General features: G+C 41.9%; 1 protein-coding gene across 3 annotated transcripts in view; it reads right to left on the bottom strand.

The window, feature by feature from the left end:
- RIMS2 (regulating synaptic membrane exocytosis 2) overlaps window positions 1-25,616 on the bottom strand; it is a 257,498-nt gene extending 231,882 nt beyond the window's left edge. For 2 of the 3 annotated variants that reach the window (XM_053467729.1, XM_053467731.1), the window contains exons 1-3: window positions 25,197-25,616; window positions 3,496-3,528; window positions 2,428-2,508 (exon numbers count right to left, since the gene is read on the bottom strand). In XM_053467729.1, the coding sequence (XP_053323704.1) occupies window positions 2,428-2,508; window positions 3,496-3,528; window positions 25,197-25,429 (347 nt within the window). In that variant the 5' untranslated portion in view covers window positions 25,430-25,616. The remainder of the gene's footprint in view (window positions 1-2,427; window positions 2,509-3,495; window positions 3,529-25,196) is intronic. The other variant, XM_053467730.1, reaches the window with a different exon arrangement.

Raw genomic sequence — 25,616 nt, 5'->3', positions numbered from 1 at the left:
GTTAACTGTAAATTTACGTGATAACTAGACGTGGTAGTGTAGTTATTATCTAATGAATCCATGTAATAACTTCAGATCTCTGTGATAAGTAGTGTAGGTCCAGCTTTTATGCACTAATGGGTTTTCTTCAAAATATCAACTAAAACTGGACTAACAAGACTCGACTTAAGCATTTACAAAATCCAAATGTAAATCAATTCGCAAAATTTAAGAAAAAAAAAAGAAGTGGCCATACAGGACATGAGTTCTTGCAACTTTTAAAGCCCGCACTCACATGTGACCTGAGAGCCTGTGTGTTGATATGTTGGTATTAGCACACAAAAAAAGTTGAGAGCTTTTCACTGACCACGAGAGTGCTTTAGAGTCATTATGAAAGTGCAAGAATTTGACAAACCTGGTGCCAAACTAAAAAAATCATACATATAAATCCAACTTGCATCAACTTTTATCTATATACATCAGGACTGGACTAGGGGTGACAAGGTGACGCTGGCACTTTAAGGCCAACAACTGCCAAATGACGTATGTGCGGCCATGGGCTATATACATGCCGCTATATTTTACATTGTTATTCTCTTTATAATAAATATCGCCAGAGCATCAGAGTTTGGAGCGCAGTTTGCCAGCTGGCCATTGGTGTAAAGAATGGCCCAAATATACATATACATAAAAAAATACTGTCAATAGTCTATGAACAAACCAATACATGGTTTGTGTGGGTACCCCAACTATTAAAGAGGAAAATTCGGGGTAAAACAAACATATGATTAAAATTTCAGAAGAGATTCTGCATGTCTTTTTTTTTTTTTTTTCAAGATTGGATCTACTGTAATTTGATAGATGTCTTATTTGTATTCATCCCAGACCCAGAGAATCTCTTTATACAATTACATTATTATAAAGAATTCACACAGAGTGGAATAAGTCCGGGGACATGCAATGTTCATTTTTTATGTAAAGCATTCATAGGCAACTGAACATGTTTAAGCTTTGGACAAAAAATGAATTGTTCCAGTCACGTAGAAGTGCCTAAAAGCATAATATAATGCCAAAAGCCACATTCGCTTCCAATTTGTTTGTCAGGATAAATATAAATTAAATAAAAGGTGAAAAAAAACCTAGATAAAACACATACCTGTTACCTACATATTTTTACATTTTTATTGTAGTCTAATTAATTTCTGCTTTTTTTTCTGATTGGCTGATTTGATTACGGGTTCATTTTGATTTAAAAAAAAAAATTCTCAGTGATTGAAAATGTTAGATTTGCATGGTCCCAGCGTTACTATTGTGGAATGTAAAGGTTGTTTTACCTCTCCCTCTCTCCATCTCTATTTTTGAATGGGTTTAGCGAGGAATTGTAACATAAGCCCGTGGGAAGGAAGTTTCGTCTGCTTTCATGTGGTGCTTATTTGTTTCTCGCACAAGCCGCTGTGTGCCAACAGACACAGCTACTTATACTAATTGCATTTTGCATTTATAACAGGCGCACCGTGGTCTGGACGGCCTACGGCAGACTCTGCGTTAGTTTGATACTACTTATCAAAACACAAAAATCATAAGCTGGCAGAGCAAGAAACCAGAGGTAAAGGTTTCAGTGCCTATAGCATTGAAGTCCTTAGATGTGACATCAAACTTAAGCACTGTGATGTCACATCTAGCTCTACCAATTTTTCAGGGATGAAATATCACATCCGCCCACTGAACGTGTGTGGTTGCTGCTGCTCCTGAGAATCTGAATATTGGCCAGGACAGCCTGCAGCAGGGGCACATACTGGCCTAGACCCAGGACAGCTCAATGGGCCGCTCAATGGGCCAGTTACAAGGGTTATTGTCTTATTTTCCAACCCTGCCCATTTACACCCTAGGAGACACAGCCTCAATCTGCAGCAAGGCCCCGGGTTATGACATCATACCCCGGGAGTTCAGAGAGGATGGTGCCCCAGAGTTAGTCCCTACCTTACATCAGGCCTAGAGCAGCACCAAACCAAATTACACCACAAGACTGCAGTCAGGACTTGTGTCCTGTTATCGGGACTGTCCCCGTCTAGGTGTAACATTTGGCAACTATGCAATTTATTCTACTAGCCAAAAACGGGAAAAGTAAGAGAAAGGTCATGTGGTCAAGTCAAAACACTAAAATCATGGTGTCTGGTATATTTTCTTCTCTCTCCTTCTTTGTCTAGATAAAGCCTCGAATAAATAGCACTAGTGAAGCTAAAACGGGAAATTCAGGTTAAATGGATACTTTACCTAAAACCAAAGCACTAACCCACTGGTAACTCTCTAACTGTCCTTTAGATACAATCTCTATAATCCTCTCTAACTGTCTATGGGAGTTTTATTCAAATAATGGCTAGAAGGATATAGTTTCTCCATCACTGCCACCCAGGCTGCGTGGGATCTAGACAAACCAGCATTACTTACGTCTCAGTTTCCTTCCCGGGTTTTGGCTGCGATGGTAGAATGTTATTTACCAGCTCAGAGACCCCACTAAAGGGGAACCACCTGTTCGAATAAGGAGATAATGTAACTGTATAATCACGTGGAAAACACCTTGGAATAAAACAGGGACAAGAAATCATTGGCAATTCAGCTGTTGCAGGTCTACAACCACCATGCATGGGTGTCCACAGGTGGAGGGAAGATGGAACTTTCCCCCTACCTGGAATTTAACCCCGAGAACCTGCCAAGTGATTTAACGATGCTGAAAATCAATCAAGGGAAATTGTAAGGAGAGGAATTTAAGAAGGCAGACAGAGAGATCTGGTTCAAATAAGGAGGACATGAGAGTAGAACAGAAAAGCAAAACACTTTCCTAAAAATTCTGTGGACAGTTGTGTATCTCCTTACAGTGTGATGAGACTTTCCCTTTAACATTATGGGGAAATGTATACTGCCCTGCTGGTTTAAAATAAGTAATAGTCAACATATGTTTTGCATAAGCGTCCCCATGAAAAGGAGGTCCGGTCACCTCATTACCCTGACCCTGACTGGTAATATGTAGATGTACACTCAATAACGTAAATTAATTCAGGATATAATGTTTTCCTACTGGCCTGCAGCATGTACAAGTCATATCTCCTCAGAATTAAATGACCCGGATGCCTAGCCTACTATTTCCCAACCATACAAAGGATTTAAGCACAACAACAGCCGGTGTGCCAAAGTTTGTCTTCCCCTAGACTAAAATGTTGTCTACCCTAGTCCATAAAAAAGGCAGGAAAGCGAATAGCCAGTGGGAATGTGAGCGGCAATCATCAGCCTTTAACGATGTCAGAAAAACAAAGGCCTAACACTGACGATTAAGCCGGGAAACAGGCAGGACGGAACTACATCCAGCTAAAAGCCAATCAGCCAATCAGGAAGCAGATGACAAACAGTGTGGCCTATGAGGTATTAGATTCCATCAATACCGCGAAAGGTCGGAAAAAGCCAAACACCGCAAAAATAGGAGAAGTCAAGCCTACGGCACTCAAGATAACATTTACTTACTGCGTCAGCTGTGGTTTTTGCTCTTCTTTGACCCTAAAAAGATAAGTTTGCACAGCTGAGTGCAACATATGGAAAAATGAACATTTTTTTTTTGCAATTTCACAAAAAAGGACAAAGCATGTACCATTTTTCTACCTTGTTCATAAGACCTACGTCTTATGTTCAAAATAGGTTTTTTTTGTATCTTTTTTCAAATGTTTACATATAAAAAAAGTGTTATTTTTGGTTATGCAAGTATTTCGGACTTAATGTAACGTGATAAATAATCAGTAATTTTTAACATTTTCTTACATACAAGTTGGTATTAATTAAAATGCCTACGCTATAAGGAGTACGTAGACAAATAGCTCACCCTAATATGTTTATGTATATAAAGTAATGTTCCAGTACAGAAAATATTAATAAATAATGAACGTATACTTTGCGGACAAACACTGAACAAAGACAACAATTGTTTTACCATATAAAATTGAAAGACATTCTGCCCGCTATTTGAAAATGTATTAATATATATCTAGAAAATGGTGTTAATCCCTACAGATACCACAATATCCAGAGACATAATTCTATAGATCAGTGGTTCTCAACCCGTGTATCCTCAGGACCCACATTTGTCTTTGGTCATTAAGTCGCGACCCAAAAATAATTTAATTTCCGAAACATTATATTTTATTCCATAAAATAACTTGTGCAGTGTTCCACATACAAACAAACAGATACTTTGCACAATGAATAATGCAGTAATCACAGCGCTAGTAAAAATTAATGGGGGTGGGGGGACAGGGGTTGTGGTGTCTGGGTAACTGGGGCTGAGATGGTGCACAGGGGCTGTGGTGGGGAGTAGGGGACAGGGAGTGTGTTGGGGGCACTGAAAGTGATGGTGGTAACTGGGACTTTAGTGGGGGTATTAGGGGATTTGGTGGGGTAACAGGGGCTGTGTCCTAGTGGGGGACAGAGGCAATAGGGGCAGCAGAGCAGATTATATATATATGTATATATATATATATATATATATTTATATATATTTATATATTTTGGTAAAGTGTATGAGAAAGTGGTGGATGGGGTGTATATCTCACCTGGTTTTCTCAGCCAGGCATGGTAGCAGATATCCAGGAGGATACATGCTGCTTTAGCAGAGCGTAGTCTGCTAGGGCTCTCTTGTTTAAAGTTACATGGGCTGGATTTCTTGGACTGGAGGACAGGTTGGAAGTGGGAGAGCTCCAGTCCACACCCCTAGTCCACTACGGGTTTTCCTTACTCCCAGGGGTCCTCAGGTGAGGCTTCCTATGCTTATTACTCGGGAAGAAGCCTTAAAAGAGAGGGCTGTTAGGTTTGCAGTGTGTAGGAGAGACTGAGTCAAGGAGCAGCTACAGCCAGCGCCGCAGCCCACCAGGTATGAACCTTTCCCTATGGACAACTTGTTATTTTGCTTGGTGCCAGACCTTAGGCCTGTAGTGGGATTGTGAGGTATCCGGATGTTTAGTTAGAGCCGGAGTTAGAGAGTTTGTTTTGTTTGCAAGGTGCTCTGTGCCTAAATCATTTAAATAAACGCCTTCTTGAACTTTTGAAACCTGCTGCCTGTGTGAATACTGTCATTGCCGCCCCATGTGTGAGCTGTTTACTACAATATATACATGATTAGTACACTAAAAAAATATATACTTACCTCAGAAAAGATGAGGGAGTGGAAAGGCTGCCCGCTGGCTGCAGCAGGAAGAGGGGAGGAGCAATAAGAGAAAAACTTTATTTACCTCCCACTAGGAGCAGACAGCAACTGCTTGCTTTGCTCCGGGGAGTAATACTAAAGTACATGTCGGACTGGAGGCTGCCTGACGGCCCAGATTGTTGCAGCCGCGGTCCTGACAGCCTGCGGCTCGCCGCTAGAATGCGTAGAATTTTCCTGGTATGCCTCCAGTCTGGCCCTGACCCGTCGCAACCCATGAGTTCAGAACCACTGCTATAGATCAAACAGCGATAAGCAGGGGTGCCTCATCTGAGAAATCAGGTGTCACTCCAAATTCTTCCTTGGTACTGTGATTAAAATTGCAGGGGGCATCATCAAAAGACTAGGAATGGGCCTCTAACAGGACTCATAGGAGACCACGGCATGGTATGGCTGGGACTTTCATTCATATTGGTTGCCGAGTGGCCGGTATTTGACTGACTGGATCAGTTTTTACTTTCCAGCTGTTTAACTGCCCCCGCTCTCCTCCATCTCAACGCACTCACCACCCAGGTCTGCACAATCGTGTCCTCCCAAGATACTGTCCCCTTCTAGTGCCTTTCATTTCTTTCGGAGGTTATCCTCACCCTGTGCGCTGCCTCTTTAATTCATACACTCTTTCTGCCTGGAAGAGCCTCGGGGGGTCGCCTTAGGACGTTCCAAGGGAGAGACAGAACTAGGGCAGTTGGTAGCTGAGGCACCATCATAGTAGTTGTCGGGAGAAGGCAGAAGAGGAAGGGGCTGCAGGGGCATTGCTGACGTGCAGCTCAAGCATGTTTCTTACCCTGCTGTGCCTGGGGCAGCTGCTGATTTTGCCCCATGGAAGGTATGGCTTTGTTCCAAGGTATGAAGATCTTGCTGAAATATCTCCAGCACGTATGACTTTCTTCAAAGCAAACATTTTTTGTGCGGTTTATTTTGCAACCCACAGGTGCTACTAACTTCTAGCAGTCAGCAGCTTTTCAGGTCAAACAGACAATATCACCGCAACCTGGACATTGAGTCCAGTTTAAATGACAAAGGTTTCAGCGCTCTATCGATGCACTCGCAGTGCAGCCTTTGAGTTTATGTTTTCCAAAATTAGCTGCCAGCTCTGGTTCTATATTTAAAAACAGCGAATCGGAAGACGAAATTGATTTCTGCCGAAGCCATACTTGCCAGTATTGACATTTAACACCGTGGTTAAATCGGTAAAGGGTGAATATATAAAAATATACAGGTAGCAAAAATAATGTTAACAGGAGGCCACGTGATGGAAAACTCTACATATTTACAAGTAGAACTAAGGTGTCCATCTGTCTGAATTTTATGAATCAAGTCAGCAAACCTTTTTGACATAAGAACCTGGCTCGAAAGGTAGAGCTCTAAATAATATTCAATCCCCAGGGAGACTCGCTTTATTTCAATATATATCCTGCTGCCATTGCACCCCTATTGTATAGGCACTGAAGAGCTGGCTCACCGGGGGGCCACCTTCGTGCTCATACACAAAATGTGACCCCATTGATTTAAAGTGATAACACAGGACTACTGAGGGTGTGCTGCTCTGGAGCTTCTCCTTAAGGTAATTAATTTATGATTTTTAACATATTGAAGAATGCACATTAAAGTACTTTGTACTATAGGCATTCTTTGTCAGCGAGGCTGCATGGGCATACTTGGGAACTCTCCAGGTTTCGCCCAGAGACTCCAGGTCACCAAAAGGGAGATTCCGCGTCGTCCCACTCCCTGCCCACTTATGTCGCAATGTCAATGGAACAGCCCATCGACCTCAGCCAGACCACCCACCAACATCAGCGGGTCAGCCTACCTGCATCCCACAAGGGGAGACTACCAGGTAGCCGGACCAGAGAGTTCCCCGGTATGTGCAGGGGGCATTAAACTGCCCCTTTAAGAAATCTGTGTGTTTTATGTTACAGTGAGGTACCTTTAAATGTATAGAATTGTATACATTGATTTATTGGAGATAGATTTCCACTAGAATATTATTTGACTCGTACTAAAAGAAGTCTCCTGAATTTATTGTTTAAAAAAAAAAATCGGATTCAGAGATTTGGGCTTTTCATCTGACAATCCTCATCTAGGAAGCAGGATTTTGAGTTTCCTGTCTCCAGCTAATTACATCTTAATCCATTCATGTCTAATTGCAGTTGTGATTCATTTAAACTCCCAGCATTGTCTAGATTTCCTTTTATAAAGTAACTATTTATAAGTAAAATCATACACTAATTGTTTAAAAGAAGATTTCTAGATTAACGTGCAAGGCCAATGTATACTTCCTTCATTTTAGAATTTATTTGCACAATAACTTGTTTAGGGAATATAATATATTTTAACTCATAAATGCTGGACTCGCCTTTCTTAATGCTCAGACCCAGAGACTCATCGCAAAATAGCTTGTGGCGAAGATTCTATGTAGTGACTCGTCAAATGTCTTAGCCAAATGGCTCTAATGGAAACCATGACTTGTCACCATAGACTCTAGCTTCAGAGTCCGCACCTTGTGGGATGGGACTAGGAGGTCCCGTTTATCGTCAGTAGGTGGTCCTGCTGATGCTGCAGGGGGTCCCGTTGACAGCACGGGAGAAGCACTATTTTTGGAGGGGTATTTCACCCGGATAGTTCCCAGGTATGTGTGTCATTATTTGAAAATGCACTTAATTGAGTCACCTACATTCAAGCAGGGATATCAATGATAAAAGGTAGGAGTGGGAGGTGGGAGTTTCAAATTAAGCATGTCAATCTGATTTCCCACTGGATCAATGAGTTATAACTCAATCATGTCCAGGCCATACTTAAAGGTATCAATTGAATTTGATCGCTCAACTATCAGCTTTATTTTTTTTTACCGCAAAAACCTTTTTAGGAGAAAAAATCATGGGTGAGGGTGAAGTAGTTTAGAGGGGACAGAAGAGGTAGATTCATGAGGAAACTGACTTTTCCACCCAACTCACAACTATATGTAGTTGAGTATTATAGGCTAAGTCGGCCAGGCCAACGGTGGGGGGCTGCTTGAGCGGCATTGGGTTGCTTGTAGGCCTTGTAACTGGTGCGTTTTCACAATGGAGGTCTGTACTTGGCCATAAGAGACATCAGTGGTTCTTTCTGCAACTTCCTGAGGTAGAGCATGGGGGTGATGTCATACCCCAGGACTCTAAAGAAGTGACGCGCAAGGAGAAGAACCTCTTGAGAAGTGCAGGTTTGGGAAAGGTTGGGGTGCTGTCTTGGGTCACATTTAGGACAGCCCCCTACTAAATACATTGCTGTCTAAATCCCTTTAATTGCATTTGCGATTAGAAATTCTCCTCTCTTGTATGAGTCTCTTCTGATTTGTTGGCCATCCATAGTTTTAAGAACCTTAGCTGTTGGACGTCCTGCCAGGGAAGATGTTTAATCAACAGATCGAAACAAGACAACGTTTAATGATATCGTCGATGACATGATGGTTTCTTCTTTATTAAGATCTCATTAATACCTTAATTAGTAGTAATGGCAATAAAAGCTTTAAATACCACAACAGAATTGTTACACTTTATATAATATTTGGGTTGAAACCTCTCATTAAACGAGGAACTCCCACCATTTTTATTACTAGTATCAGATTAATAATATGTGTTTTTGCGTAACATAATGTTTTCAGGCAGCAGCATATTGGCCGTTTGTATCTGTTCTAGTTCTGTTATCCGAGCCCAATCTACTAGACAAACACCCCGACTCCTTATCACACTGCCTGTGGGAAACAATACAATGGTTCATTGTTAATTACCCAGCCGGGCACTCTAACTAATAAAAGTCCTGTTGGAGTGGACGTCATAGCACGGCCATAAAGAATCAGCTCAGTGTGGTGATTGTGCAGCGAAAGTCACCCAAAATATCACACGTATTTTTTACAGTTGAAAAACAATTTTTCAAGTGACTTCTACTAAATCAGTACAGAGAATCATGATTCAATGATTGAGATCAGGATATTTATGATACGACATGCCCTACTGTTCAAAAGTTTGGGGTCACTTAGAAATTTCTTTGATTTTTAAAGAAAAGCAATTTTTGTCCATACAAATTTTGTCCACATACAGCGCAGATGGGGTTAATGTTATAAAGGACTATCGTAGCTGGAAAAGGCTGATTTTTAATGGAATATCTTTATCACTCCCATCCCTCCTGTGTTCCATTGGCACGTTGTGTTTGCTAATCCAGGTTTAAGTTTAAAAAGCTAATTATGTTGAAGCTAAAACTTTCCTTGTTTTCCACGAAAACAGCTAAGTGACCCCAAACGTTTGAACAGTAATGTATGTACACCCCATGACTAAGTTTTCAAAGCAAAGTCTAGGAAACAAACATTAACCTAGGGCGATATTCAAAATGTCTACAACAACTCTTCTGGTTCTGAGAGAGTTAAGCTAAAAAGGTCAGTTAAACATCAAATTAAAAAAAACACACTCAGAAATGTACTAGGCACCTCCGTAGTGCATGTATAAGTGCTTGGGGTTAAATGCATTGTAATGAATAATTCCATTCAGATGTGAATCATCTTTCCTATTCTATGATATACCACGTATTGCTGTGACGGTCATAGATGTCTTTGCCGTCATCAGCGATGTGTGCGCGTGTCACTTCCACTATGACAGATGTGTCATTCTCTACAGTGTAAATAATACCCAATCCTCGTATTCCCTTTAACCCTCTGAGCACCGCAAAGAACTAATGCATTGGTTGGACTCAGCACTGATCTGGATACCCTGCAGCATTGATTATGACAAAAATGATTACTAAGATTGAGTATCTATTTTATACAAGAGCAAAGAATTACCAAAACATGCGCATAACACGGGAACGTAGCAACCAGACAGGTGCACATTGGCAGATGTCACTAGTGTTTCTTTGTTTAATAGAGAACAATCAGTTGCCGGGCAACAAAATGAACAAAACAGCCCTTTACCTGGATACACAGGACGGACTTAATGGCACTGTTGTGTTCGCTGACAAAATCTTTTTTTTTTTTTTGTTGCCATCTTTGATAGCTTGTATGAATTTAATATGATGTGAAAAGTGTACCTAGAACTTGAGTGATTGTAGAATCGAGGCATTATATACAATATATAATATATATATATATATACAACATTTTTATGGTCAAGAGAGGGTTATATCCCGAAAGATCAATACAAGAGGTTGGGAACCAGCGGGAAAATGTTGTATTTGTCAAGTGCAGGAGTACAAATCTCTGTTGCTGTCGTCTCCCCGGCAGTGGCCAATGTTGGAAAGCCATGTCAGCAGCATCATAAAAGAAACATGAATCGGGTGTTAGAATCTAACAAAAGTCTACTGATGTGTGAGTTTCTAGAAGATATTCAATGGGATTCATTGTGCTCTGTTAAATTGCCAATATCAGTTTCCTCGATGCCACAGGCCCTCTGTATAATGAAAAGTCTCGGTAATCTGAGAGGAAACACGCTGTGCCTGTAGTCAATATGTTTTAAAGAATATTGTGACATGTAAATAATGTTCACTCCATGAAAGATGGACTCAAATGGATATCTTTTAAATAAATTAGTCTTTGTAGTGTGCGCATACACAAAGAGTGGGCTTTAAGTGATGTCATTAATAACATGATACAATAGAAACATATCTGGAATAATAAGTGTTATAAAACTCAGGTTTTCACTTGTGTTTAGGATACTCGAACTCTCCAAGTTTGACCTGGTGTCTCTGATTGAAGTCCCGCTACCCCTCGGTCTCTGGGTCAGTTTCTACTTTCTCCAGGCAGAGGAACAAACCTCCGCCATGTTCCTTGCCCACTCCCCATTTGTTCCTTGCTTACTTCCCTTTCTAGACCCACTTGAGGCTGTTTGGGGCTAACCCAGGCTTTTGTACAGCTAGCTCCACTCCATACAGCCGCTCTTCTCAGAAGAGGGAGAGCTTCGGGTAGCCTATGCTGGGAAGCAGGTATGGTGCTTACAACTGATTATTTGTGTGAATGTAATGAAACCATAAACTCAAGCTTTCTTCGCAGTGTTTGCCTCTACTACTCCAAAACCTGGAGCGTTACTCCACACACCTACGACACTTTCTATAAACTCAATTCCCTCACTTTATCCCTCAGCCTTTCACCTTCTAACTTCAAATCATGCCCCCTCGTTCTTGTAATCCACTTCTACAAAGTAGCATTAGTACGTTTCTTCCTGTCCAACCCAGTATCCTAATGGCTTCCCCTGCTGCCTCTGCTCACTTTTCATCATCATCATCTGAAGTACCAACTCTAAGTGTCACGTTTCTGATGTAGTTGACACAAACCACCATTAAGTCAAGATACAGACTGACCAACTGGCACACTGGGGAAATGCCCATGCGCACCTGGTCTGCTGCCATATCTGGTGCCGTAATACGCAGCCATGAGATAGATATGCCTGGCAGCACAGTACATAAGCATAGAAACATAATGAGTGGCCTGTCATATACATCTGTCGGCCACATCATTAGGCGTCTGTCGGCAAACACTGTATCTAAACCTGCATACTGGCTTTGGATTTTTGTCCCGTAAATGAATTAATTTAACTTTGTCCACCCTAACCTTTAGGTCCCAAACAGTAGTCTTTTCCTTTAGTTTCCTTAATTCATTTGACTCATCCCACCCGGCATGTCCACCCATCTTTGTGTCATCTGCAAACAGATATACCTTCCCTTTGAGTGTTTTAAAAAAAATCAAATACCATGCAGTATGAAATTACAATGTATCCTTTGTTATTCAGTAATATGAGAGAATTGGTACTTCAGAGTACTTTACATACACAATAGTAATAAAAGTCATAATAGTAAGATGTCGTAGTCAGTTTCCCCATTATGGTAAATCAGACCCATCATGTAAAGCATTTCTCAGCGGTCTGGCACTCAAAGGATTAACCGGCTGACGCGGTTCTATACAAAAACACAAACATTACCATCTGCATCTCTGAATGGATCTTTTTTTATTTACACTTGGCAGACACTTGCCAATTTTGACGCACATAAAAAGAGAAAAAAAAAGAGGAAGAGACAGAATACGGTTTATTTTGATCCGTCTTATTGTTTGATCGTTCTTTCTCCACCCAGCTCACGTTTACCCATTATACAGAGACATGGAACTGGTTTCTAAGAGAAAAATACTTCTGGCGCACCGGAGACAGCCCGGAAAATAAAGAATGTAACAATAATTAATTAAAAACGCTCATCACCAATTCACAAATCAGTCCTTTTACACCAATAGAGTATAAAGTGGACACCAAACACGTGACGTGCTTAAATGGACACTATCATTAAAAAATCTTCAATGTTTTTTAATGTTATGAATCATTGAAAGGAATAGCTGACTAATCGTCGGACTCATGTCTGCTAGGTCTTTCCCATGCATTCTATTTACACAGAACTGGACAGAGCAAAGACTGGACGGGTCTCGACATAGGAAGGGGACTTCTGCGGAGAGATTCCTGGTTAGAAAAGGCTTCCTAATTTTTTCTTTCAATGTAGTTAAGAAAATTGAAGAGATTGTCTTAGCAGAGATATAATTAATGTTTCCGTGGGGAAGCATGAAATAGACTACAAAACATTTTCGGTGACCCATTGCACAATGGGCCGGTTACAAGGAGGATCTCTCTAACTGGCCAATGCTACAGAGGCTGTGGCAGCATTAAAAGGCGCCGGTGGTCTGTCAGTGCTGCGTACCTTTTGATATGTTCAAGATGCCGACCGCGGAGGGGGCGGCTGGGGGTTCTGCCTTAGGTCAGGGCTATAGCAACCCCAAAGGTAAATACTTCACCGGCTGGGCCATGAACCAGTCTCCCCAATGCCATTTACTGTATTAGCAAATTTTCTGTCTGTATAAGGTCATATGAAAGTGATTACAGCTTCATTACATGGGATTTGTGGCAGTATCTTCTGCTATTCTTCTGCTAATGTTTTGTTACTTTTATATAAAAAAAATGAAAAATAAGGACCAATAACTGAGTGCTGAATTCATAAGTAGCTTTTCTATGTGTAAGAATAAGTCGGTCTGACGGATATAATAATCTGTATAGACAAATAATAATGGAATAAGGATGATCCTTCATGTAATATATTATAGATAGATAGATAGATAGATAGATAGATAGATAGATAGATAGATAGATAGATAGATAGATATTAAAATATGTAATACATAAGGAAACCTGGGTGCAGTCATCTAAACTTCCCGAGGGCTAGCATGGTTATTCCTCCCTTGAAGCCATCGTCAGAAGTTGGTTAGTTGGGTCGTTGGATGTAATGGAGGAGTGAGGAGTGCAGAAGTAAGTTTAAGACAAGAAATTGTTATCAGTTTTTGCCACGTTTTGCCATAAAACCCTGCTTCCCGTAAACCGAAACTCCAAAACAATTACACTGATTAAATTAAAAAACACAAGATATTGGTAGCTTTCATAAATTACTGCAACGATTCTAAAAGTTGTGTAGGTGACACTCGAAGAAAACTGAAGCATACTATAATATATGACGGTTCATAAGATTCTGGAGCGGCATCATGAAGATGATACACAAGGACTGTACTGAAGAAGAGGAGAACATCAAGGGGACTTGCAAGGTGAAGATACTTAGCAGTCAGTTTAAAAGTCAAGGGAAGCGGGAGGCAGACAGCTAGACCTGCGCAGGCTGACAGCAAAGTAAAAGTGATAAATAATACGTCTACATTTCTAAATATTGTCCCTGCGTTTAGGTTTAAATTATGCTGAAGATATTCAACCTTTTAGCCGATAACTATGCAAATGAGTACCAAGGAAGGACTTTATCAAGACAAGCGACAGAGATGTAGTGAAATGAATGCCACCACTTACACTACGGGTTCTTGCCATCTTAATGAAAACTTTAGAAGCCAACAAATATCCCCATTTCATCCGCCGAAGACGTGGGGCTCTGTCTAACTTGCTGTGGTTTTTTGGCAGATCCTTTTGAATGTTTGCAAGTCAGAAAATGCACTCTCGGCTAGCAAGTTTTTTTAAAATCTTATCCAAGCGTTATGAGGAAAGATGTTTTTGCCAACAGATTATGTTACTTGTTAGGAGTGCGGAAGCAGGGGTCACGTTATCCCTCATGCTGGTGGTCTCTGCATCGCGAGAATGCAGAGCAATGGGTTATGACATCATAGATGCAGAGACCACAAATGTGAGGCGCAGTAAGCAGCGGCAGAGTGGGGGCTTCCTAACTGCGGGGCCTGCGGTGAGCCCCCGTGCCCAGCCCAAAAGCAGGTGAACATGGAGCTCTGCTTCTCTGGTGGATCAACAGACGTCATGTGGCCTCAGCCTCACGGCGGATGTGCCAGATCTAACTGACTTATGCCACAGCGATTACTAGAAGAATACACTGCCATACAGCACAAAGAATTTTACTGGGGGGGAGGCACTTTTCTGCCAAGAGACTTCTAGCCGTGGTCTCCAATTCCAAAATACTCCACACGGCTGGATGTTTTAATAATTAACAGTTAGTCTGTGTTAAAAGAGAATTTATTCCATAGACTAATTTAGTCCAGGTCTAATCCTTTCTTTCTTGATATATCTCTTTATTTCTGGTTCGCTCTCTGCATGGTCTGAAGAATACAGGGGGGTTTAGGTTTTCACCTTTCAGGTGTGCCGACTACCCCACCTCCTGGTAAACACTTATTACTTCCACCTGATTAAAGGTGCAGTTCCCCCAATGCTCACCGTGAACCAAACTCTGTAACGTGGCAAGGCACTATATGGTGACAAAGAACTGTCATCGCTGGCAATGAGTTATAAATGCTCTCCAGAAACTAAATACCGGAAACCAGACTACCTATAGTCAACTTACAGAGTGGAGACGCAAATAACATAAATAATAAGGTCTGTAAAATCCAAAGACCTGAAGACACCTCGCACTGCATGGGCTGAATGAGCCAACACTAAAATACGGAAAATACGTTACACCCCTGCCATGTAGTGGGGGTTTGGTCAAAGGCCCACTTTTCTTTTCAATGTAATATCTTAAAAGTTGAGTCCTAATGATTTGCCGCATAGCAACACGAATATAAATAAGTAGCCGTTCTACCCGCATATCCCATATATTCCTGCACTATTAGGGGTATATGTGGAAAACGGCACTATTAAAAAATAACTCTGCTGCGTACCACACAGCAAACGCTATTCTGAAAGTTCAGACATTTTAAATGCTAATCTGCAGTGATATATAATGGCCTAGGTAGCTCCTGGGCCGCATCACTAGGGGCTGATCAACCTGTCGGGCAACTGGCCCCTCAACGTGTACCACAGTTCTTAAGGCCTGGTCAAGGATTACCCTTAAAACCAGCCCATTAACACCGTGGAGGTATTCTCTGACCTCAGTGCCATCTTCCCATCTAACTTCAACTAATGGGCTTCTCAAGTTCAACCGACCCCATTGCCATGATAGTTCTGGGGCAGTTGAGGGCACTGCTATTATGTATCCTTATCAGCAAACTTCTGAGCAAGATCTGACAATATTCCACACGTGCCAAATCCATGATGTGCTGCTGGGTTCAGAACTCAGCACTGTCTGCAACTAACAAGGAGAAGAGTAAATAGTATGCATTGTATCGGCTGAACTGCTCTGATATGTAACCATTTTTACAGCAAGCTGAGACAATTAACCGGCAGACGCGCTATTACTCATTCACACCGAGTGCTCAATGGATGACGTTCGTACATTATCGCATATTCAATATAGAAGAACTGAATACATTAGCTGCCAGCTTCCAGATTTCAATATGAATGAATAACAGATTTGCCTTCTCGGAAAAAAAAAAACACGTGGGTGAGAGAATCAATGAAAATATGCCAAAATATGACTAAACAAAGTATATTTTTATTTTTTAACCACAAATGAAACCTGCTGAGAAGTAGCTGTTTAGTCATCATTCTTTTTTTTTTTTGAGGTTTTTGCAAAACTGGTGGAAATTGAGAAATTGCAAAACCAGTGGATAACGGATAAGCGACGGGATATTTATTTAGATTTTATTTGGAATACAAATTATTCTGGAAGAAAAAGTAAAGTGGAACATACATGTACATAAAAAAATAAGGTGAACAAAAACAGGGGGTGATAAAAAATTGTATATTAGTGGTGAAAAAACTTGGGGCAAATGGGGCATGTTTTTCACAGATGAATATGGGAGACAATCAGTGCATAATACTCACTGTTCTTAAGTCCAGTTAGTAGACACTGTGGATCAGAACTGTCTATATGTTTGTTCCAATGTTACAGGAAACAGAGAGAAGTGGTAGATAAGCGGAACAGCCTCTCAGCAGAGGTGATAGAGGCTAATACAGTGAGGGAATTTCAACATGCATGCGATACGCATAAAACTATATTGATGAGACCAAAGTGGACTATTTAACATCAGTTTGTCCACTAGCCTGGAATAGGGGGCAAAACCGGGGAAACGGAGCCTTATCATAGCCACATGTTAAAGTATTACATCCAAACATAAAGGCTGCTCCTCAGACTGACCGCGTGACCCAAACAATCTATTTCTTCTATTTTATTTTACAAACCAAGCAATGAAGGTTATTTCTCATTGGTCACAATTAGTGTTGATCATTAGGGCACCGCACTGAGCTGAATATATAAATACAATTATAACATCAATACCATTCACTTAATACATTAATAAATAGCAGTGTCAAAATCACATAAATGAATACATTATGGATCATTCATTAAAATGACACTATTAAGGCGCACTAAAGCAATCAACAATGGCTGATTTGGGGCTGGCATCCAATCTTCGAATGATTCCCTATAACGGTGGCCATGCACTGTGTATAAATTATAAGATACAAAGCATGCATACTATCTAAAATATCAAAAATATCTGAATAACTGAAAACAGCAATACACGAGGGGTGTAAAAATGTACGGGGTCTACATCATTCTGTCCTTGTGTTCCTGATGTCCCTGTATATATACTTTTTTGTCAATTGTCTTTTTTTTAGGATCCTTTGCCGCTGAAAAGTGATATTGTCAAGAAGAGGGTCTTTTACTCCAGACCCCAGATGATGTTGGTGCTGACTCTACTTACAGTCTATAATCGCAGCTGGTTCATAGGCACAAGGGCTAAAGTAACGAACTCAATAACCTTAAACACGCATGGGATCGGCATAAAGCCATCCTGCATCTAAGACAAGACCAAGGACGGATTAAGATCAGAAAAAAACGCGAGGACGAGACGGGCCGAATAGTTCTATCTGATAAAAACCCAGCCAGATACTTCTGAACAACAACGTGAGTTACCTTTATTATTTATTTTCACTGAAATATTTTTTATTTGTTTTCTAAACATTCATACTGACGACAGCATAGGACAAATAATAAAAAAGAAACCTTTTTATCTGTCTTTTGTCTGAAACAAACTAACTTCATTATTTGGTGTTATGGATACAAAATGTCAAATGAGTCAGTGTGCTTGGTTAACCCTTTCAGTATGTGGTCACAGCATGAGTAAGGTTACCGCGATAATCATGATTTAAATGATGATGATGATTTTATACCGGATATAAAGTCGGCGGTAATTTTTTTGATGCAGAATTAAATTCATAATATTACAAAAATACAACCTTACATCATTTCAAATAATTAAGAGGTTTACTGACAGACTGCAGATTAGCACTTGGTCTGAAAACAAAGTAAATTGATTAATTTGGTGTCAGATGGGTTGCACTGTTCATTAGGATAATTTACTTTTTAAAATGAGCTAAAATACTGAAGACAATTCTGATTAAGATAGCAATGATTATATGGCAACATATATAGTTTTAAGTTTGTGTTCCACAGTTCCTTTGGTGCCTTAAGGGGCATAATTTGTGATATAGGGTCCCTACAAGACTCCTATAGAGGGTATAGGGTCCCTACAAGACTCCTATAGAGGGTATAGGGTCCCTACAAGACTCCTATAGAGGGGGCTCCATACAAGATTTTTTGGATAATATAAAAAACCATGAACAATGTTTACTTCATTCACTATATCTTTATTTGATTCAAAATCTTTGGTAAATTCCTTAAACTGGGGGCTTGTCCTCCATGACCGGGATAACGACATCAACATTTTCTGACTCTAATATTGAAGTTCTGTATTATTTGAAATATCCCTGGATCATTATATTTGCATTACGTGTATTGTATTCATTGCCACCGGCTCCCGACTCATGTGATATCAAATAAAAAAAAGCCTTTTAAAAGTAAATGCTCTAAATTGCCTTTGAAATCAGCTAATTCCTTAAACCTACAAAACACTCTGTCCTGTCCCAAGCTTGTGTTGAGTTCATATGAAGAATAGAGCTTTGTGGGTATTTGTGGGTATATGTCGAGCTCACTTGTTGGAATGGCAAATACATGAAGTTTTGTTCTATTTAATATGAATTTAGTGGCCGCTGCTATATTCCACAGTTAACTCCCAAATGGAAAACCCAAATTTACACCAACTGAACTCGATAAATAAAAGCTCTCAGCGGACCCTTATTCACATTACAGGGAGAGCAATGTACAAAAATCATATTTATCTATTAATATATCATGAAAATCTTAATCATCACAAGTCTTCTCCATTACTTTGTTGTCGAGCAATTGATGAACCTGCCGGAGCCGCTTGGTGAATTGAAGATAGACAAAGGCCGTGACGCACACATGGTTTGTTTTGCTGATCTCTGTAAATATAGACCGGAAATTGTGACCCTGAAATCATTACTATTTGTTTAAAAGTTTTATACTCATTCCCGGATCTCCAACTAAATAAAAGTCATTGTTCCCCGTTTAGCACCTGGACCTGAAAGAACGTCATGCCCTAGCAAATCATCTCCTTAAAACATCCACACAGCAAGCCATCACTCATGTGAACGGGGACCCAACTTCACTAAACTTTTTAGATTGTAAGCTCTTTTGAACAGAGCCCTTGTCACTTTTTTGTTTCTACAGATTCAAACTGTAATGTCAAGCACAACTTGGTATGCCCTGTTTGCTATTGCACATCGCTGTGAGGTAAAATGTTGCTGTATAAATCAGTAATAAGAAGATCATCGCATGTTGCTGGGAGTAAACGGTGGATTAATATATGCAGAAAATAAAGAAGAAACATAATAAATCTGTTAATATATCAAACCGATCGAATACATACACGAGATCGATTCGTGAAATCAGGTGAGGACAGCGCTCGGTGAATACACACAGGCTATGCTGTAAATAGCGCGGCGGAGGAGTGACTGTCGAGATATAATTATACGTGCAAAGTGTTCCATAGGTGAGTAAAAGCCACAGACAGAGTCCTACCGGGGGAATTAGCTGCTCTTTCTGCCTCTGGGTAGAGGTACTGGGATTGGCGAGTCGTTTGTCTATGTATACAATGGTTGTTGACAATGTGGGGAATTACTGATAACAGCCAATTATTTCAATACTGCCCAATGCATTCAGTGCCGCGGGTCAGAATCCGGAATATCCAGCTCTATCACGTCACACGGGATAATCACTCAATGGGTTAATAGGTCGTGATCAGGCATGTGCATGGATTTAGCATTATACTACATACTACAGCTCTATCACATCACACGGGATAATCACTCAATGGGTTAATCGGTCGTGATCAGGCATGTGCATGGATTTAGCATCATACTACATACTACAGCTCTATCACATCACACGGGATAATCACTCAATGGGTTAATCGGTCGTGATCAGGCATGTGCATGGATGTAGCATCATACTACACTATGTGATTTCTATTCACTATTGAAGGCACGGAACGCGTTCAGTTCCACGGCTGTTTCCAGAGCTATTTCTAAGCAGACTGCAAACTTAATGCTTTTTTTTCTTCCCTTTTTTACTATTTTGGCCCAAACTCCGCTTTATTTGATGTCTAGCTGTAATGAGAAGCGGGCAGCGTATGACTGTGTTCTGTTAATGTGTATTAGGATTTTATACTGCTTGTATAGGGAATATTCCAATTGAAATGTATTACCGTATTTGCTCGATTATAAGACGAGGTTTTTTTCAGAGCAAATGCTCTGAAAAATACCCCTCGTCTTATAATCGGGGTCGTCTTCTAATCAGACCTCAAATAGAGGTCTGATTAGGAGACTAAGATCCAGATCCCCCGCACCGCTGCAGGGGACCTGGATCCTCCTGTCGTCGCCCCCCCCCCCACACACACTTACCGGTGCTTCCGGAGGTGAAGTTGGCAGCGGGGGTTTGTATGCGTCCGTCGCAAATACCTTCCCCGACTGTCAGAGATCAGAGTTCCAGAGTTCCTGATCTCTGACAGCCGGGGAAGGTATTTGCGACGGACGCATACAAACCCCCGCTGCCAACTCCACCTCCTTCCGGCTGCCGCGGAATGAGACGTCAACCCGCTGCCCCGGCAATACAGCAGGAAATTGGAAGCACCGGTAAGTAAGTGTGTGTGTGTGTGTGTGTGTGTGTGTGTGTGTGTGTGTGTGTGTGTAGGGCATTTCTGGAATGCCTTACACCCCTATATGCCACTCTGGCACTTAGGGGGTTAAAAGGCATATTATGGGGCAGAGTGGCATATAGGGAGGTATAAGGCATTTCAGGAGGCGGAGTGGCGTTAAGGGGGCATTTAATAGAGCACTCTGCCTCCTGAAATGCCTTATACCTCCCTATATGCCACTCTGCCCCATAATATGCCTTTTAACCCCCTAAATGCCAGAGTGGCATATAGGGGTATAAGGCATTTCTGGAGGCAGAGTGCTCTATATAATGCCTTTTAACTCCCTTAATGCCACTCTGCCTCCTGGAATGCCTTATACCTCCCTATATGCCACTCTGCCCCATAATATGCATTTTAACCCCCTAAATGCCAGAATGGGATATAGGGGTATAAGGCATTTCTGGAGGCAGAGTGGCACATAGGGGGTCAAAAGGCATACCATGGGGCGCAGTGGCATATAGAGGGTTAAAAGGCATATCATGGGCCACAGTGCCATATTGGTGTGGCAAGCCTGGGGGCAGATGTGCGTAACTGGGGGACAGGTTGGAAAATACAAGAAATAAAAACAAAAAAAATATATTTTTCTCAATCATAGCTTTTATTAAAAAAAATAGTTTATATGAATTAACATTTACTGGTAAAACTTTTTTCCTTTAGGGTCGTCTTATATTCAGGCTTTTTCTTTTTTTCCTAAGTTAATATTCAGATTTTGGGGGGTCGTCTTATAATCAGGGTCGTCTTATAATCGAGCAAATACGGTAATTAGGTTTTTACCGGAAAGATCACGTTTTATTTCGATAAAACATCCTATAAACAACTGGCTAAGGATGGAGGATTTAGTGGCTTTTTAAAGCTTTACAAATGTTGCTTTGGAAAGCAAAGTAAGATAAATTGCACTTCATTTCTTTGTCCGCAGGCATAGAGGGGCAGGTCTGGGGGGCAGCAGTCTCCCCGCTACAAAGCCCAGGGGCAGATTGCCCTCTCGGATCTCCCCCAACTGACCAACTAACAATATGAGGGCTCAGCACAGCCTCCATAGACTGCATCAAAGGGCACTGTGCCCCCTTCAGACACAGCGAGGCGGTATATGATGTCATATCCCGACGCGACGCATGCAGCGCTTTTTAATGCACTGTTGAGGGGCCGGTTGGGGCCGCTGCAAGGAAAATACACCACTGTGCTAACCCTTCTTCATGTGTCTGTACCATCTGAGTCGAGCGCAGGTCACGCCGCTCACTTCGGAGTACGACTTGCCAAAGAAATCACTATCGTTTGGCGCAAGCATTTAACCAAATCCAATGTTTCTAAGCAGAATATGGCTAATGTCAAAGGTCACGTGACGAGCAATATATTAGTAAATATCTTCTGATCTAAATGAAACCTGATTCTGTAGAAAGGAACTCAGAAACACACGGCAGCCATGTCCCGACGGCTGAGTTCCAATACTCATTATCAACTGAACCAGAGTGATCTTCATATAAAACAGGACAACTGCGTGATGCCCCTTCAATCCCTTTATAATACTTTATAATACTTTCCTACTGGCTGTAAATTCGGCCACTAAAAAGCGGAAGCCTGAACCCAACAGCCGATGAGTGTCACCGACAGGCTAATAGAAGCTCGGCTGCGGCGCGCTGTTTACCTTAATTATTTGTATTTGTTGTTGCCGTGTTCCCTGTCTCTGTTTGATCTAGAATGGAAAGGCTCAATGGTCGATCCATCAAATCTAACTTATTTTAGTAGATAATACAACAGGAATGAAAGCGCACAAACTTATTGGGAAAGGAAGGGTTAACTCCGTATGTAGGCAGAATTTCAACCTTCATGGAAGGTATAGCCAACAAGAGATTCCTCTTACCAAGCGGAGACCTTGATGAAGGTATAGGCCAGGGGTGTCCAACCTGCGGCCCTCCAGCTGCTGCAGGACTACATCTCCCATAATTCTCTTTCAGCTAAAGGGCTGGCTGAGGAGTATGGGAGATGTAGTCCTGCAGCAACTGGAGGGCCGCAAGTTGGATGTCCCTGGTATAGGCTGTCACCAAACAAGGAATCACAACGGCTCCCATGGGTATGAAAGAGGAACCCACCACAAACGGTGGCTTCTTTGAACTTCTAGGGTACGGCAGATAATTATTTACACGCACATTATACACACACAGGAGGGATCTGATGCGTGTGCCGTACTTCAAAGCTTCTAGAGAACACAGACACGGAGCTGGATCACCATATCTGGCAAACAAAAGGTAATCTAGATATGTAACGACCTTCTGGAGACTTTATCGTATCCGTTTAATCTACTTCTACCAAAAAATGTCTCACACCAATCCACAAGCACCTGCAAACAGAATGTATGAACCACAACCTTCACGCACTCCTACGGCTGTGAGGTCTACAGCGGAACCTGATGAAGTGCTGAGCATCTGAAACAAGTTGGAGCTTTATATCTGGAGACTAACGTAGACAACTGGAAGCAGGGCCCTCCTCACCTGTTGTCTCTGTTAGTCAATTTGTTATGTTACATACTACTCGTTATGTCCTGTCTACCCATTGTACAGCGCTACGGAATATGACGGCCCTATATAAACAATACATAATAGTGATTTGGAAGCATATGTATGTCTGCCTCCTCGTTTATTTACCTATTCTTATAAAATGAACCATGCGGTGTACGCTACAGAGCAGAGGAATGAATAACAGAAGCTGCAGAATATATATGTGATGGAATGAGACTTTGCATGCCCTTTTTTCACAAGCTCCCTCTCCAGCTTAGACAATCTAATCATATCTTCATCCTGACCCGCTTCCTCTAATGCACGGCTGCTTACTAACCCGGAGGTTGGAGGAGGTGAGGGAATTACTACCTCTTAGACAGTGTCCTGGTCTGAACACCACAAGAAAATGGAGCCTTCGTATTGCTGCTACTCGCACCGCATCAACCTGGCCCTTGGGCTCCCTGCCACACAGGGTCTTCAAGATGGTTAATATCTCCCTCAGTGGGAACGGAGGGGTATATTCACCGCACCGCCACTCCTCGCCTATTACTTAGACTTAAGTGAGCAGAGAGACAGATGGACAGAATAACAGCTTATGTCAAAACATAAAAAATGCAAACATCAACACTCATTACAATTACAGAACTGCATTTTGTTTAGCGTCAAAGAGCCTGCATTTGGTGTTAAACAGAAACAAAGGAATATTCAGCAGTCGGGACAACTTCGCGGGGCGAGGAGAGAGAATATTCTGTGCAGATAGAGGTCTGGGGGGCAGATCGTCTCGTGTCCGGTGTTTTATGGAGTAAATTCCTGATGTTAAAGCTACGCTAGATCCCTGAGGTTCAGCACCGAGGCTGGAGAAGAGCTGCTGGACAGCTCTGTGGTGCTGAACTTAGCTCAGCTTCAGCCTCTGCTGCTCTATTCCGGGATTTACCTCTACAGGAGACCTAGATAGTGTGGAGAGCTCGCGACCATTTACTGTTAGCCAATAACCGTATGATTGTTACCTAATTTGCTCTTTGGCTAATAATGGTATAGCAGAATACACTGTATCCATTCGGCTGTCCCCTGCTGTATCCTAACCTGGAGGGTTCAGCCAACACAGGGGAGGAGGAGGAGGCGGTGGAGGGGAGGCTTGTACATGGAGGAAGATGGCAGCAGTTATAACCCACCCAAAGCCTGTGTATAGTAGGTCGTAGGGCTATTGGGAGGAATACTGATGTTTGCTTAAAGCCAAGGTGGGGGGGTCGTGTTTCTATCAATCACTGCTCCCCAGAGAAGCTGTTTTATCGATCGATCTGGATGTCTGCGGAGCCCAAACCATTTAGAGAAAAAGCCCAGCACCTGTGAATGCAGCCATGTTGGATCCCATGCCCCAGCTATTACATGTGAAAGGGCTAACCCTTTAATAATATATATATATATATATATATATATATATATATATATATACTGATCATACATGTTCCCACTCACCCCATCATGCCTCCTATGTAACTCTATGCAGAACACAATGATAAACATGCACACATTAACACGTTGTCTGCCAGAGCCCCTGCAGTATGAGCACATGTATAATACACATGTATTTATGTATGTGTATGTATGTATATAAATATATATATATAATGCTGTATATAATGCTGCACAGGCACAAAGGCAGGCGTTTGGCAATAATTAGCAGACTTATCTATGGCCCTGTGATAAGGCAACTGCAGACAACCCAACTGTTAGGGACTACAACTCCCATCACGCCCACATTAGCTGAGATGACAAAGGTTGGGACACTCTTTACTGATCAAGATGGTTCCCTTTAAAAGATTTCCTCTCCTGCGTTCGATCCGATCGAATGTTGAATGAAAAAAGAGCCAACATGCAATCGGTAACACCTGATGTACTTCCAAAGAGCCCCTTCCTGGGGCGGGGGCAGAAGGAGACAGGAGAGGGCACACAAGACACGGGAGCAGCAGCCCAGCTCCGAGCACATGCTTACTTGAGTACGGACTGCTCCTTCTCCTCTTCCTTCTTCTGTCGCTCCATAACCGCGAGGATGATCTTCCGCTCCTCCTCGGTAAGGTGGCTGAGGTCCGGCATCTCTGGCAAGGCATCCTGTTTCTGAGCAGGAGGCAAAGGGCCGCCCCTGGGCCCGAGAGGAGCAGACATGTTGGTGAAAGAGCAACACACCGACTGCAAATACTGGGATCTCGGGCGATCTCGGTAACACATACAACATAAATGACACCGATCTGCCCTCAGATCCTGGCGGGGCTGCGGGCAACACAGAGGGGGCAGCGGGGTAAAAGCTCTTCACCGACGGGGCTCAGCATCCTATTAATGATTGAAGAAGAAATGGTCAATGCAAAGTATATCCACACGGCCAGCTGTTCCTGGAGGGACATCCCAGCTTGTGCTA

This window comes from Spea bombifrons, chromosome 5 (assembly GCF_027358695.1).
Source record: "Spea bombifrons isolate aSpeBom1 chromosome 5, aSpeBom1.2.pri, whole genome shotgun sequence".
NCBI lineage: Eukaryota > Metazoa > Chordata > Amphibia > Anura > Pelobatidae > Spea > Spea bombifrons.
Note: the sequence above shows the minus strand (reverse complement) of the source record. Positions and strands in the feature narration are given on the sequence as shown.